General features: G+C 40.7%; 3 protein-coding genes across 3 annotated transcripts; all 3 read right to left on the reverse strand.

Annotated features, from left to right (window-relative positions):
• Positions 1 to 328: 328 nt before the first annotated feature.
• Positions 329 to 4,369, reverse strand: LOC110050231 (retinol dehydrogenase 8-like). Its single transcript, XM_020756129.2, has 3 exons — positions 3,963 to 4,369; positions 1,986 to 2,259; positions 329 to 895 (listed from the first exon to the last, which is right to left on the reverse strand). Exons 1-3 carry the CDS (start codon positions 4,231 to 4,233, stop codon positions 559 to 561), a joined length of 882 nt encoding a protein of 293 aa, XP_020611788.2. The 5' UTR covers positions 4,234 to 4,369; the 3' UTR covers positions 329 to 558.
• Positions 4,370 to 6,179: 1,810 nt separating this feature from the next.
• Positions 6,180 to 9,330, reverse strand: LOC110050229 (retinol dehydrogenase 8-like). The gene is made up of 3 exons (XM_020756127.2): positions 8,524 to 9,330; positions 7,571 to 7,844; positions 6,180 to 6,602 (listed from the first exon to the last, which is right to left on the reverse strand). Exons 1-3 carry the CDS (start codon positions 8,786 to 8,788, stop codon positions 6,257 to 6,259), a joined length of 885 nt encoding a protein of 294 aa, XP_020611786.2. The 5' UTR covers positions 8,789 to 9,330; the 3' UTR covers positions 6,180 to 6,256.
• Positions 9,331 to 9,459: 129 nt separating this feature from the next.
• Positions 9,460 to 12,854, reverse strand: LOC149113669 (retinol dehydrogenase 8-like). The gene is made up of 3 exons (XM_020756128.2): positions 12,542 to 12,854; positions 11,279 to 11,552; positions 9,460 to 10,020 (listed from the first exon to the last, which is right to left on the reverse strand). Exons 1-3 carry the CDS (start codon positions 12,804 to 12,806, stop codon positions 9,684 to 9,686), a joined length of 876 nt encoding a protein of 291 aa, XP_020611787.2. The 5' UTR covers positions 12,807 to 12,854; the 3' UTR covers positions 9,460 to 9,683.
• Positions 12,855 to 15,565: the final 2,711 nt, after the last annotated feature.

Raw genomic sequence — 15,565 nt, forward strand, 5'->3', positions numbered from 1 at the left:
TTTTCCTCTAGATGAATTGCTTTGTTCTCTGCATGAAAATGAAACAAAATCGAACTCGAAAAATAAACAATCCATTCTTGGCACAAGTTCATGCTGAGACCCGGCCGGGGTGTAAAACATTAATTTCCATTTTCGTTGTATTAACCGTACAACTAACTAACTACAAAACGAGAGTCTGGATGTTGTGAGTTGGAACTAACGTTAAAAATGCTGTTCTTTAGGGTGGCATTGAATATTGGGGCAAAATCAATAGTGATTATTTGTCGGTATAAATGTATGATGAACTAATTATCATTCTTTACGGTTGAAGGGGTTTAAGGTCAAGCTATTTTTGTTCATTTATGTTTCTTAGAACGCTTTATTCATCATTACTCTGATCATTGCTACACATAATTATATTTTCTACATCTATATCTACATCCACACTTAGTTAAGTCGGTAAAAATCGTGAGATATCACACCAACTGTAAATTTTCAACAGACTCGTTGGGCAGGTCATGAACTCTGGTACATTTACTGATAACAAACCTAACTAACCGCTACAGATTTTTCATATTATTACTGCCCGCCAAAAAAACGCTCAGTTATAACATCAACTGATTTATTTCCCGTAGCATCAGCTAATTTAGCAGGGATGTCTTCTGGCTCAAATTTCTGGTTTGTTTGACATCGCAGATCTTTCTTTTCCCCTAATATTATATCCTTTACAATTTGTGCAACTTCTTCACAGTTCTGCATGGCGTCGCTGAATGCGCGGTCCAAATTTGCTTGCGCCGCTTCAAACAGACTTTTGGTCTTGGGGTCAATAGTCGTTGCGTCCAGGTTTTCTTGAATCCAGTCGCTCGCTTTCTCAAATATAGGAGTCTGCACTGGTCCTGGTTCCAACAAGCAGCACCTAACAACAACAAAAAAACTTCAGAAGTAAGCGCAAGACTGCGTACCAGGACCTCTCTACCAGAAAAGCAGACTGTGGAACGCCCGACTAACCCGCGATGGTTTTGATCGAGTGAAATTTTATCCAAATTGTAGTCTAATGATCGTGGCGCTTTAAGTCAGATTGTCACGACAATTCGCCACAGAGGAAACAAGTGCGCGTTGTAAGAGGAAAGTACCTTGCCCATGCAAGCACATAACACAAGGGCGCTGGGGCCAGTTTCTCGAAGGTCCCGAAAACTTTTCGGGCCCTGAAAGCCATAGCAAAATCTTGAACCCTACCATTACAGAGCTGTCTTATTCACATATTTTTTAATGTGAAGAGAGGTTCCCTTCATACAAGAAGTTTTAGGCGTATACACTTCTCCGTTTCTAGATACGGATGAACTAAAACTGGCTTTACGGGCCCGAAAAGCTTCCGGGGCTTTCTAGAAACGGGCCCCTGGTCAGGGTCTAACCGGTTTGAACCTGAAAAACAGGTTTAATTCGTCGATCTGAAGCGTGCACGTTGAAGGGTATAATGGGAAGAATCACACCTGTCGGGGTGGGGTTTGATGTCAGCCCTGAGAGACCGAAAAATGCTGTGTACGCAATTTCACTAATAAGTATCACTAGCGGAGAGCTTAGGAGCATACAAGTAAAACTAGTATCAACGGACAGCTGTTTCTGAACTTGTTGAATTGAGAGAGGGTCTCAATTTGCAATACAGAATCAGACACTTTCCCAAGGCAGTCCCTTCTTGAATCCAAGCAGCAATGCAGGGTCCCAGGACAGTGTCAACTGCCCAATTTATTTTTTAAATTCTCAGCTCACAGGACTTACGCGTTTGGTTTACATTGTTTAATATAAGAATCACCGAAAAGGTTGTTGTTGTACGTCGTGGTAAAGTACAACAGAAATAGCAAAGTATTATGACTTGCCAAGGTCTGGCATGTACTCAAGTTTTAATCACGATGATGCATGTGTATTTCAAAGAAAGGCCTCTGTGCTAAGACGTGAATATCATTTGATTACACGGGGAAAAACACTAATAACTTAAGATATATTTTCACCTGATATTGAACTGACGAAGTATCGGAGCCATACTCTCGGTCAGACCTTCAAGGGCAAACTTTGACGAGCAGTAAACTTCCACAAAAGGTATTCCAACAATTCCAAAATGGCTGCTGTTGTTGATAATAAGCCCGCTTTGCCTCGCTTTCATTCCAGAAAGCACAGCCTGGATCAAGCGAAAAGCTCCAAAGTAGTTCACGTCAAACACTTCCTTGGCAATTTTCATGGGAACACATTCCATGGGGGTCAACAAACTGATACCGGCGTTATTGACTGTAAATAATAAACGATTGAAACATGACTACGGCGAAGTAGAATCGTGTAACTCACAAAATACAAAGACTGACAGTGTCACTGACTCAAGCATCATACTCGAAGAGACGAACTCACGACCTTCCGGTTACTTATCCAGACTCTACCACTGAGTTGGCTAAGGCCATTAAAATTAACAAATTGAGGTCAGTTTTTCATGCGTCTGTCCTGTTATTGATCATGAATTTCGTCATAACATATGCGTCGTCAAAGTAGCTGTGGATCCACGAGGCGATCCACGACAAAATTCATTCTCAATAACAGGACAGACGCATTAAAAACTGACTTCAATTTGTTTTTTTTACGATAACAAATTGTCAAATTGTCCACTCTCGCTCGTTGACACATCGCATAAATTGTAAATTCATGTGTCTGTCCGCTTATTGACAATGAAAATTTGCCAATGCGCGCGCGAGAATTTCTGCAGTTATCGTGAAACAGGTTCTTCGGACAAACATCATGCATTCTGCTTGGAGTGGTCTGTATAGCACTGTATATAACTATGTATATAAACATTGTAAGTGGCATATTCGCAGTAAATTATAATAAATGTGATGGTCGATCTTTAGCCTGGTATGAGAAGATTATTTTTCTATCAGTAGCACAGCCATAATCTGAAAAGGATTTTCGAGTTTTCCGGGTGTAATCCAGTAATCCAGGTGATCTACTTGATTGAGGAAGACTGGCCGTCTTAGTCTTCCTCGATCTTTAAAGATCGGAGGAAGACTGGGATAGCTTAAGGCTTAACTCAGCATCCTTGTTACTTTTTGTTTTTACATTTCGAGGTTTCATTCTTTCAGAAGTTAATCTGTTACACCACAAAAAATTATTTTAAGTAACGTTTGATTGAATGTTCTTCTTTCCTTTGAAAACATATGTTAATTAAAAAATGAGAATGTTGTGCTTGTGCGCATATCAGAATGAAACTCCGGAGAAAATTCAGCGGATTTCAAAAGTTTAAAATTTTCAGAAGTTGAAAGTTCAAACTCAGAGGTTTCATCGATCCGACAATCTAAAACTGAGGAGTCAGTTGTATTCAACTTATTTGTAAAATAAAGTCAATAGGGTGCAATATACAACATTATATAACTTTGTTTACAGAAGTCTTTGATAACGAACCTACAACCAATCAGAGCAGAGTTATATGATAACAAATTTCATTATTGCTAATGATACGTATTTTCATAAATATTTCATAAATCTAAAAATATAAATTCAACCCTGTAAGGATTCTTTTTCAAATTTTATATTATCTTGCATGATTTAGGTGATGGCTGAGCTGTATTACTGTTATCTGTACAAACTATGTAAACTTGTGGTTTGAAACAAGATATCGACATAACAAACCATCAAGATGACGGGCTAAGAGAAGCGAATTATCACTTTGAAACAAATTAGCGGAGCATGACCGGTCAGGAAAAAAACCATTCTTTTATCACGGACAGACTTCGACGACAGTCTCGCTTCTTTAATTGCATGGAAAGCCAGGAGATACAGGCTATATTTGATATGTGTAATAGTATGTGATTGGTTTCTCTTTTAGCAGCTTTAAAAGTACATATAATACTGATTCATCGGACTGTCCAGGTGTTGACTAATGTCCTCGTTTAATATACGAAAACAAAATATCTGAGTAGCTGTGAATCAGCGCGGAACAAACTTACACAACACATCAATCCTTCCCTCAGCGTCCAGCACTTCTTTTACAGCTTTCTCGACTGATTCATCGTTACACACGTCCATCTGTTTGATGATCAATGTGTCTCCAAGACAGTCCTTTCCTTCTTCCTCCAGTTGTCCTTTCTTCGCCAGATTTCTCATGGAGGCGTAAACCTTGAAGCGTTTGTCAGCATCTTTAGCGAGAAACACCGCTGTAGCGAGTCCCATTCCGGTAGAACAACCAGAAATCAGCACGATTTGGGAGGCCATGATCATGACTGGTGAGTGCACTTGTACGATGTTGATATTGACTTAGATACAAAGCTCTTAGATAAATACATGGGCACGAACACACCACTGCCTCTTGATATCATGGTACATTTTAAATTATTTTCAGATTATGGTAATTCACAGCTTTCACGACCTGAAAGTAATTAAAAGTGAGACTATTAATATAGGACACCATGTAACGCTTGCTAAATAATTTCGATCACCTAATAGTAGATAATAGTTACGTTAGTTTGTTGGTTACCGACTTTCCTAGTTTATCTTCACTTCAAAGGCGCATTTTTCACATAACTCACAATTTGTTACTGCCGGATTAATGTTTCATTTTAAAGAGGCTTAATTTGCAATGACAGATAACAAAAAGCTCAGAAATCGCATTTTCGTAAGTTTCTTATATCACTTTCTGCGCTCAAAAAAGCAATTTTTTCAGAGGCTAAAATTTACTATGCCAACTTGGAAAGTTCTTCTTTAAAAACAAAGCTTGTTTATTCAAGGAACAAAGCTGTTCTTATTAATGTTTAAATTGTACATACAAAATGATTTAGAATGCTTATAAGTTATTCTTCTTCCTTCCATGACATATCTGAGTATATTCTTCAATTTTCAAAACTGCGCGTGTTGCGAAAAAGATTTGAAGGATAATAAACACAATAGCCTTCATTTGACTTTGAAAATATGCTCGGATATTTGTCCGCGGACATTATCTGTTCGCTTCTTGGAACAGATAATGTCCGCGGATAAAATATCCGAGTATATTTTCGCGGCAAATGGAGGCTATTGTTTATGTATTTGCACCATACCTACTGAAACAGCAACTGGATCTTTCCGATCAAAAAACATTCTGGTCGATGTGGAAAAGACGATCTGTCGTCGTTAACCTGGCATCTACCCTCTGAAGGGGGCTGGGGTTACAGGTACTTTTAAAACAAAGTTTACCGCCCGGTGTCCAAACTCTTGATATTGTATACCATGAAAAGGAAACCCTTTTGTTCTTGCCTTCCATAGAAAGTGGTACCCATTTCAGATCGATACTAACTACTTATTAACCGAGAGTGAGGTCTTTACGGAAAAATCTCAAACAGAGACCTTGCCGGCAAGACACTTTTGTATGTTCGGATATTGCCTGCATCAAAAACGGTGCACGAGCGAAAAAATTAAATTTCAATCCTACTCAGGGTTACGATAATGACGCGGTAAATGGCGTTAGGTTTACAGTGAGCAAAAAACCTCAGAGAACAGATATTTCAAGGAACAGATCTGTTCCATGCCCCTGTCCCTTTACCCTTGTTCTAATTTACGCTGAGATCGTGTACAAGCTTTCAAATAGACGAGATTCTTTAAAGACATGAATACTCAGAAAAAAAAACTTATCCTTGCTTTTGAAGAGCTGATCATGAAAAGTCGTGTGCATTCGGCCAACAGGGCAAACATTTCAGTAAAAGATGGTGAAGGACACTCTTGCCAAAGGTCGAAACAGTGCGATTCATGAGTGGTGTTGGTGCGTGTGAGAGGAATTGCTCTCAACCAACAAACAGTTTTAATTTCCACTGTGATCAATACAATATTGATACGAATACGTACGATGATGAAGTACGAAATCGTCGCTCCTGCTTCCGGGCGGGATACTCCCGCAAAAATTGGATGGGGGTGTGTAGCCCGCCCCCCAAAACCCTTACCCTACTTATGACCAAAATCTGCGATTTTCCCTACCCTATTTATGACCTGAAAAAGTAGCTTCTTCTAAAATACATACCCAGTTCATGACTAGAGTGCAAAAACCATACCCTATTTATGACCAAAATGGCTGGAAACCCTACCCTTTGGGGCCGCACATACCTATATAGCCCATATAAGGGAGTACCCCTGCTCCACCAATACTGAGAACGGTTTCGTCATTTTTTACAGTACTTCATATTCACAATAATATGAACAAATTCTTTACATTCTTCCATTTATTATTCAAAGAAATCTGTGGCTACCAGCACCTCAATCATTGAGCGAGAAGGTTCTCCTATTTATTTCCATCCTCTCGTTTTTCAAACAGCTGTTTGCTTGTTATTTCAATCAGTTCATTAGTGGCAGGATCTTTGAACTTGGCTGCAATTTGATCAGCAAGAAAATCAGAGTGTGAATAACAACGAAAGTTGGTGTTTTGGCCAAGAATTATCCCTTTGATAAAGGCTGCCATTTCATTCGTTTCCATTTTCTCACTGCATAATTGCAGGAAATTTTCACCCCATATCTCCTTTAATTTCTTGGTTTTCTCATCCGCCGTGTCGTGGTCGATGGCTTTGCCCCAGTCTACTCCAGTCTGATGAATCTGGCTCTGCACGGGACCCGTCTCCAGTATCGTACACCTAGGAAAACAAAACAGAAAATAATACATGCCAGTTTATATTCATTTGTTTAGAGATTAACATTATAATGAATATATAAGGAAATGAAATGCGGTTTTATCCTTGGACGTCCAGAAGAAAACACAAGTCAGTTAACATTCCCGGGAGGTGAGTACTCCCAGAAAAATTTGGTGGGGGTGTGCAGCCCGCTTCCCAAAACCCTTACCCTCTTTATGACGAAAATTCCGATTTTTGAAGGGCTTTTGTTGATGATCTTATCTATAATGATCAAAAAGTAGCTTCTTCTAAAAAAACATACCCAATTCAAGACTACAGTACAAAAACCATACCCTATTTATGACCAAAATGGCTAAAATCAATACCCTATTTATGACCAAAACGGCTGAAAAACCATACCCTTTCGGGCCACACACACCTATATAGCCCATGTGAGGGAGTACCCCCCCCCCCCAACCCCCCGGTTAAGAAAATGAAATGCGACGTCCAGAAGAAAACACAAGATGTCACTGACTGATTCTTCTTCTCTTCTTCGGCGAGTTTTGATGGCCTGCAAGGCAATTGGAACAGCAGACCGAAAACCGTATCACACGAGGGGAACAAGGAGAGAGTGTAGCCAGAAAGGAAGAATAATCCTGAGATGTGCTCACGGGCACAGGCTCCCCTGTCACCTATGGTATCTACACCCAGGCCTCCCTCTCTGACGTAACCAGGGTTCTTACGGCTCGTGGGAAGCACATGAGAAAATTACGTAAAATGCAAAAGAGTCGCACAATCTCTGGAAACAGTACAACCCACGGGATCTCTTGTTCAAAGCCAAGCTGCCGTCCCGAAAACTTCCCTTTGTTTTGAAGAAGGGATCTAGGAACGACGGCATCCTGTCCCCAGGCTCCCTAGGTTATTACTTTCATCGTAATAGATAGCTAGGCTCCGTCCAGTACCTTCTAAACTGTTTCTCATGTCACCGTTACCTGATGTCAAACTGCCGTAGGAGTGGAGCCAAGGATTCACTCAATCCTTCAACAGCAAACTTTGATGCACAGTAAATATCAACAAACGGTGTCCCCACTATCCCTCCCACGGAGCTGTGGTTGATGATGTGCCCACTTTGCCTCGCTTTCATGCTCGGTAACACTGCCTTGATTAAGCGGAGAGTGCCAAAGAAATTCACGTTAAACATGTCTTGTGCCATACTGATAGGGACACACTCTAATGCGGAGAAAAAACCGTAGCCAGCATTGTTGACTGAAAGACAAAAAGTATAATCTGTGAAAATTCTTTTTCCTGTGAACGTTGCGATGAATTTGTCCTCAGCTCATCTACAGGAGATATTTTGAAAGACCCCTTTAACATTTAAATCTTTGCTGTACTTCAGTTCGTGAAATCCCTGCAATTTCATACACCTCTAACAAACAAAATTTGCATGGAAATTAATGGATTTTCCGTCAAAAACACGTCAGTGAAGAATAGATCGCCACCAGAAAGCCACCAATACGTAATAGTATTTATTCTGATCTATTGTATCCCGTGTAAATTAAACTTCTCTAAGCAAATGGTGGAATTAACCCCTAAAAAATCCGCCCCTAAACACGTTTCGTTCAAAGAGGACTGCTGACTGAGGCGGTTATGTAAAACAAAAACAAATAATCTTTTTATTTTACCTGTCACATAACATTGTTCTCGATACTCAAAATCACGGAATCGTGACACCGATGTTTTCAACATTTACCATAATTTGTTACCCACTGATAGCTATCAAAAATACAGCAGATTCGTGGATAATGTCGAGATGATCAATATTTCCAATAGCGTTAGCAATAGTATCGATATCATAGAGACGTTGATGTTATATCTACGTCTATTAAGGACGAAGCTGCAGGCTATTTAGGGATAAAACTTAGCCATTTAACTCCGTTTAACTTACACAACACATCAATCCTTCCCTCAGCGTCCAGCACTTCTTCTACAGCTTTCTCGACTGATTCATCGCTACACACGTCCATCTGTTTGATGATCAATGTGTCTCCAAGACAGTCCTTTCCTTCTTCTTCCAGTTGTCCTTTCTTCGCCAGATTTCTCATGGTGGCGTAAACCTTGAAGCGTTTGTCAGCATCTTTAGCGAGCAACACCGCTGTAGCGAGTCCTATGCCGCTAGAACAACCAGAAATCAGCACGATTTGGGAAGCCATGATTACGCAAGTGTAAGTCAGGAGTATCAAAAGGTCACTGTTGCAAATTGTAACTTAAGCTCTGGTTGGTTCATTGACGGTGTCATCATGACGTCAGACAACAATCTAAACATACATCATATATTTCGGCCAGATTGCTCCAAAGTAAGCGTTCAATTATTTTTCATTTGACTGAGAACCAAAGTCTTCTGGAATTAGTTTAGAGTCCCTAGGGCTGGGAAATATCGCCCAAGGTCCTGCAAATCGACCCAAAGTTGGTCAAACGTACATTACTTTATTTAGCCTCGAATTTCAGAGTAGCTTATGCAGTTTATATCTCCGAGCATTTAACCATCAGATGAGAGATAGCCCACCACACCGGGAACTGCGTCCCCTACTCTTTTCGATCAGTGTGTGGGTTCTTTTACGTCCCACAGAATTAATTATGAAGAGTTGTGAGACGGGGCCTACGGTTTATCGTCCTTATCCGAGAAGACTAGAAAGTCTAACCATTTGCAGATGTCATTACAAAGGCAGCACTTTCTCCTCAATTATTTAAAGACCCTGAGTGTTAAAATAATTGCACATGCAACTGAGTTGCAAAGTTCAGTTGCAACTTGCAGCTGAACTTTCCACCAGTAATCATCAGTAATCATCTTCTACATATTACCAATCAAGCAGAGGAGCCAAGGTCATATAAAAATGTTTTCGTCCTACAGGTTTATTTTCATGGAAATCAAACTCATTTTCATATGAAAGGTTTTTCACGAGGCCTCGTTTTGAAACAGAGGCACAAGGTAATTCGGAAACGGCCTATTATGAAAGAAAGAGCATAAATCACTTTAAACTGTAACTAAACCTATCTGTATTAAAGAAAAATTAGTCTTTCGATCTTGGAATGAAAAGGTTCATCTTATTAATTCTCATCCTCTCGTTTTCCAAACACCAGTTTGGTCATAATTTCAATAGGCTCATTCGTGGCAGAATTTTTGACCTTGGCGGCAAGTGCACCAGCCATAAACTCGGCGTGTGTGTAACAGCGGAATTTGGTGTTTTGGCCAAGAATTATCTCTTGGATTATGGCTGCTATTTCATAGCAGTCCATCTTCTTACTGCACAAGGCCACGAAATTTCCATCCCATATCTTCTTTAACTCCTTCGTTTTCTCATCAGGCTCCTCTAGGGTTTTGGTCCAGTCTTGAGCATTTTGTGCGATCTGGGTGTCCACAGGACCTATTTCAATTATCGTACACCTGTAGAACGGAGACAAACAAAACATGTCAGTTATATTCATTATTAAGAAAAAAACTGTAAACTGTTCTCCTTCTACCAGTTTCCCTAATAACTTCAGCGAAAAAAATTATCTCCTTTAATAAAATTCTCACGTTCCTACGGCCCATTGACACCCGGAGATTTTTAGAAAAAAACGCATTTTTAGGCACTTTGGAAATTTTTAGCCTGGATATGAGCTAAATTATCTCTAACCTACTCACAAAGGCATTTGCAACATCACAGCATCCCTTTCTTTCCACTAGCATCGCGTTTTATGACATTTTTGCGCAGAAATCAAAATGACCTACGTCTTTAGGCTTTTCGTTTTTTTATTTTTTATTTTTTGCCTCTTTGTCCTTTTTCTCCTTTTGTTATCTTAGTACTGCAGTTGTTGACCTACTACTGGGCTTGCTTTCAGTTCAAGAATTTCCGCGAAAGCATCATCGAGACGGGAAATTCTTACCACGGAGTAGCCAGGTGTAGTAGAGGGAAATTTTGCTCTGAGTTTTTCACTGAAATTTCTAAGCATTTTCGTGCATATTTCACGCTCAATTGACCCAGTCACTCTGATCTGGGTATCATTGGAAAGATCTTTTCCTCCTGCAGAACTTGAGTATAAGTCATGCCAATTTTAATCAAAGGTGATGACGTCAGAAAGGGAACTAAGGCGAGCGCTCGTCACGGGCGGTTACGGGCGGTACAGGCGCCAGTGGGTTGGTAAATAAACTTGTAATTTCAGTGCTCAAGACCGCCAACATTGACGTCATCCCGGGAACTGGGCTGAACGTAATCAAGGGATTTTTGACTGGGCTTCCAGTGCATTTTGGATTATTTGTGGTTCAGGTTTTATCACAAATGGATGAGGCTTCTCAGTGGAAAAACCGTATCAGCCAGTAATACAATTCGGAGTCCAGCTTCGATATGACTTTTACGCTAAAATACTTATCCTTGCGGGCCAGTAGGATTCCACTGGATGTCCAGAAGGGCACAAAAAAGTCCCCTACTCTGCGATTCTCTCATGTGAATCTCGCACTCTTAAACTAAATTCACGAAAATCACAACGCACGTTTTTGGTAGGTTACAGAATCTACTTTGAAACAGTTACCACTCTCAATCTCGTTTTATCTCGTTACAATCAAACGTGGCTGCCTTTGCTTTGCTTTGAAATTTGACGTGAACGCCCTAACGATAGTGTCCCTTCATAGAAAATGTGTTAACTACTTGTCATGTCTCCTTTACCTGATGTTAAACTGTTGTAGACGCGGAGCCAATGATTCACTCAACCCTTCAACAGCAAACTTTGACGCTGAATAAATTTCCAGAAAAGGGATACCCATAATCCCCGACACAGAACTGTTGTTGATGATGTGCCCGCTTTGCCTCGCTTTCATGCTGGGTAACACTGCCTTGATTAAGCGGAGAGTACCAAAGAAATTCACGTTGAACATGTCTTGAGCAACACTGATAGGGACAAATTCTGAAGCCGCGAAAAAGCCACTGCCGGCATTGTTGACTGAAAGATGAAAAGAGCAGTCCCTTAAAATATCTCCCGGTAGGAAAGTAAACGACCTTTGAGTTGTATCCCAGAGGCATTAAGCTTGCCGGCGCGTGCTGAACAGAGTTTAATTATATAAACCTTACCCGTTAATATAGCTTTTCTTTTTTAGAGAGGTAAAAAGTCACCCAGCTATATATCTTCCAATGGTATCCCTTTCACGTACTCTTAGATTGAGTTACTCCTTACAAAAATTTGGATTAATTGTTCGTCACGCCGGTCGATCTGCTTCAGATATTTCAGTTGAAAGGCACTTTTCAACACCTACGTGACAAATTCTTATTCTTGTGGGCAAAATGCTCGAAATCTGCTTTTGCGTTCACTTTAAAGGACAGATAAGACGTAATTTTTAACTGTTATCCTGTCTGTCACCAAACAAAGAAAAAACAAGGTTTGTGAGAGTTTTGGGATTTAGTCCTAATTAATATGGCAAAAATAATTTACTCTGAATTGAAACCAAAATTTGCATTAGAGATTAATGGTTTTTACCTCAATGGCCCCCACTGATATACTGTTTTGACTTTTGATCTATTCTGTCCTAGATAGATTACTAGAGTAAACTTCTCTAACCAAACGGTTCAAATAAACTCAACACGCCGCTCTGTATCACGTTTCGCTTGAAGAACTGCTTTGGTGTTTATGTAAATAGATTATTATACCTGTTACATAACGCCTGACCTCACCAACATTGTCCTTACTACACACGGTCACGGAATCGTAACATTGTAATTTCTCACCCACTGTTATAGGCTGATATATAGGTATCAAAAGGAGAGCAGATTTTAATGTCGTTTGCGACAATTTTGGATAATATCAAGATAACAAATTTGTCAATAGCGTCAGCAATAGAGGTCAAATAGTACATTGTAAACTACCTCTATTGATGACAAAGCTCGATGTGGGTTCTTTCAGGATAAATAGAGAAAACCATGATTTACACTACTTACACAACACATCAATCCTTCCTTCAGCGTCCAGGACTTCTTTTACAGCTTTTTCGACTGATTCATCGCTACACACGTCCATCTGTTTGATAATCAATGTGTCTCCAAGACAGTCCTTTCCTTCTTCCTCCAGTTGTCCTTTCTTCGCCAAATTTCTCATGGTGGCGTAAACCTTGAAGCGTTTGTCAGCATCTTTAGCGAGAAACACGGCTGTAGCGAGTCCTATACCGCTAGAACAACCAGAGATCAGCACGACTTGAGAAGCCATGATATCCCTGATGAACGATTATTCCAGATTATGCAAGCTTACCGCTGACACCACGCTCAAACAAAGGTAATCATAATAGGTCAAAATAACGTCACGCAACAATCATGACGCCACTTGATAGGACATAGAGACGAGTACAGCGGGCGTTCGTTCTTATTTCGGTTGCCTCCTTTAGCCTGGAGGCTACCTCACAGGTAGTCCAGACCGTCAAACTTCCTTTCTGCCGTATAGGGGTTGAACCCTCGCGGGAGAAGAGAGAGGCCAGGGTAGCTGGATAAATATAAGTTGGTTATCCAGAAACTAAGTGCACGAAAGACTGGTAACAACTCACCGTGTCACCATGAAATAATAACCATTATTCCCCGCGTGTGACTTAAATAATTTCTCCCTCAAAATTAACTCATGATTACAAATCTGTTATGCAGTCGGCTTTGGAGCTTCAATCATGAAATTAGGAATAACGCCTTTTTATACTAATAATTTCTTCGAACCATCATAACCGGAAATGTACAGCACTCAGTGATGAGAATAGACTACGAGTAGTCCCTCTTTCGCTTAGTCCGTCGTTGCGTGACGCGAAAGAAAACCGCGCGAAATCCTGGAGGCGAGGAGCGCGCGAAAGGAGGGACTACCGCCTAAGCCCAAGAGTTTGAATTATGCGTTGCACTCACAACGCAAAAATATGATTGGCTTATGTTAGGAGCGTTGACGGCGTCTTGTCAACATTCGAGATACGTGTGACGTCTTGGAGGAATGTTTTGGAACCGGAGCAAAGCGAAGCGGTACCAGAGCAAATTGAAGCGTTGGAATCGCGCTTCGCAACCCGTAATGTTCTTGCGAATCGGCCAACAGGCTTTGGAAAGATTTAAATTTATCCAGTGTCTTGTTTGACAAAGCTTTCCGCCCTCAACCCGACTGCGAGCATGTTTCTGATTACGCCGCTCAACAGCATCGTCCAAGTCCGTGAATATGAATTCACTGAGGTTGGCCTTTCTGCCGTCCATTTGAAAGATTGAACCGGACTTTCACTTGAAACCGGACATTCACCTGAAACTTTCCGCTGCTATCGGCAAACATTTCACCGCAGTTGGATGATCTCCTTTGTCAAAGACATAATGTAAATTCTCGGTTGAAACACTGCATTTGAACTTTTAGATTTACACCTACAGACGCAGCGAAAATCGTTTTCTGATGTCTCATTCGCCGTCTTCTTTTTAAAACTTCCTTTGCGGTTTCGCTGAACGAATATTGAACGAAGATATACTTCTCAAGGCATATGTTTTTGCCTGGCTTTTTGAAGAGTAGCGTAGAGCAATTTTATTCAGGATATCTCCCGGGGTTATTGACAACAGGCGATAATGAGAGGACGTCAAGATTAGAAATCCTACACCGGGCTTAGGCTTAGGCGGTAGTCCCTACTTTCGCGCACTCCTCGCCCCCAGGATTTCGCGCAATCATTTTTTTCTCGCGGTTTTCTTTCGCGTTACGCAACGACGGACTAAGCAAAAGAGGGACTACTCGTAGTCTATGATGAGAATTAGCGCGTTGTCGTACAACAAATGTTGACATCGATGTGATTACACGGATCAGGTAACCCAATTTTAAGTAATTATTTCAACTCTTACTAGATAGCTGGTCATAGAGTCCACTGTAATACCACAATAACAGCTTAGAAAGGTAGAAGAACTCTAAAGAAACCGGGGGGTTCTTTGGGAATTTCTGGGTGGGGATGTGCCGCTGGGACCCTGGAACCCTTAGCCTATACCAGAGCTTGTTCAGCTGAATTTTGCTACCCTATACTAGAGTAACCTCCCCAAATCCCCCCATCTATCGACACTATTGAGGCTGATTTGCGTAAATTTAAACTTGGCGATTTGATTTTTTTATATTTTTGAGTTGCAATTCCTGGTTTCCTTAGTCTAGGTAAAATCTTCAAGCAACAAGTCAGTTTTTGGAAAATGATACCCTATTCTAGACCCAAACGCTCTGATTTATATACCCTATCCTAGAGTAAACTGCTTGAAAACCATACCCTTCACAGCGGCACATACCTATATAGCCCATATATGGCAGTGCCCCCCCCCCCGGGAAAGAAACCCAGGGAAGTCAAAGGGGTATGGATGGGCACAATTTGAGGGGATTAAGACCCCGTCGGATAAATTTGAAAACGCAGCTTTATTTCTACGGTTAGGCCTACCGTCCACACTAATCCGTCACGAAAACAGAGCTTTTCGAAAACGCTCTGGAGATCGGGGGAATTTGAAAACGTCGGCTTTGCGTTTTAGTGTGGACGGACAATATTTTGAAAACGAAGCTTTTTGAAAACGATGACATGGCGATAACCATGTGATGTTTTCCTCAAACACAAACCCAAAATGACCGCTGATTGTTGCGGGCTCAAATTTCTCGGGCGCATTGTGGATAGGGCTTTAAACACACCGCATCGAGGGTAAACTTGAAAAAAAGTCGGCTCGACTTTTACAAAAATTATGTCAATCAGTCCAAAAAAAGGGTTATTTACAATGCTCGTAATTAAATCATTCTTCTTTGATGCAAGGTCGAGATTTTGCCAGAAAAACTGACGAAAACTCATATCTGAAGCCCAGAGCTCGTAGTTGACAAAAGTAAAGAGGGTCTGGAAGGGGTTAACTGACAAATGACAAATACCCAGAAATGTAACTGACAACTGACATTTGTAGTCAGATTTACTGACAACTGACAAAAGGCTTCAGTCATTGTTATTCGTTTGAAACTTGATT

This window comes from Orbicella faveolata, unplaced genomic scaffold (genome assembly GCF_042242905.1).
Source record: "Orbicella faveolata isolate gen_17 unplaced genomic scaffold, um_ofav_v1 contig_14, whole genome shotgun sequence".
NCBI lineage: Eukaryota > Metazoa > Cnidaria > Anthozoa > Scleractinia > Merulinidae > Orbicella > Orbicella faveolata.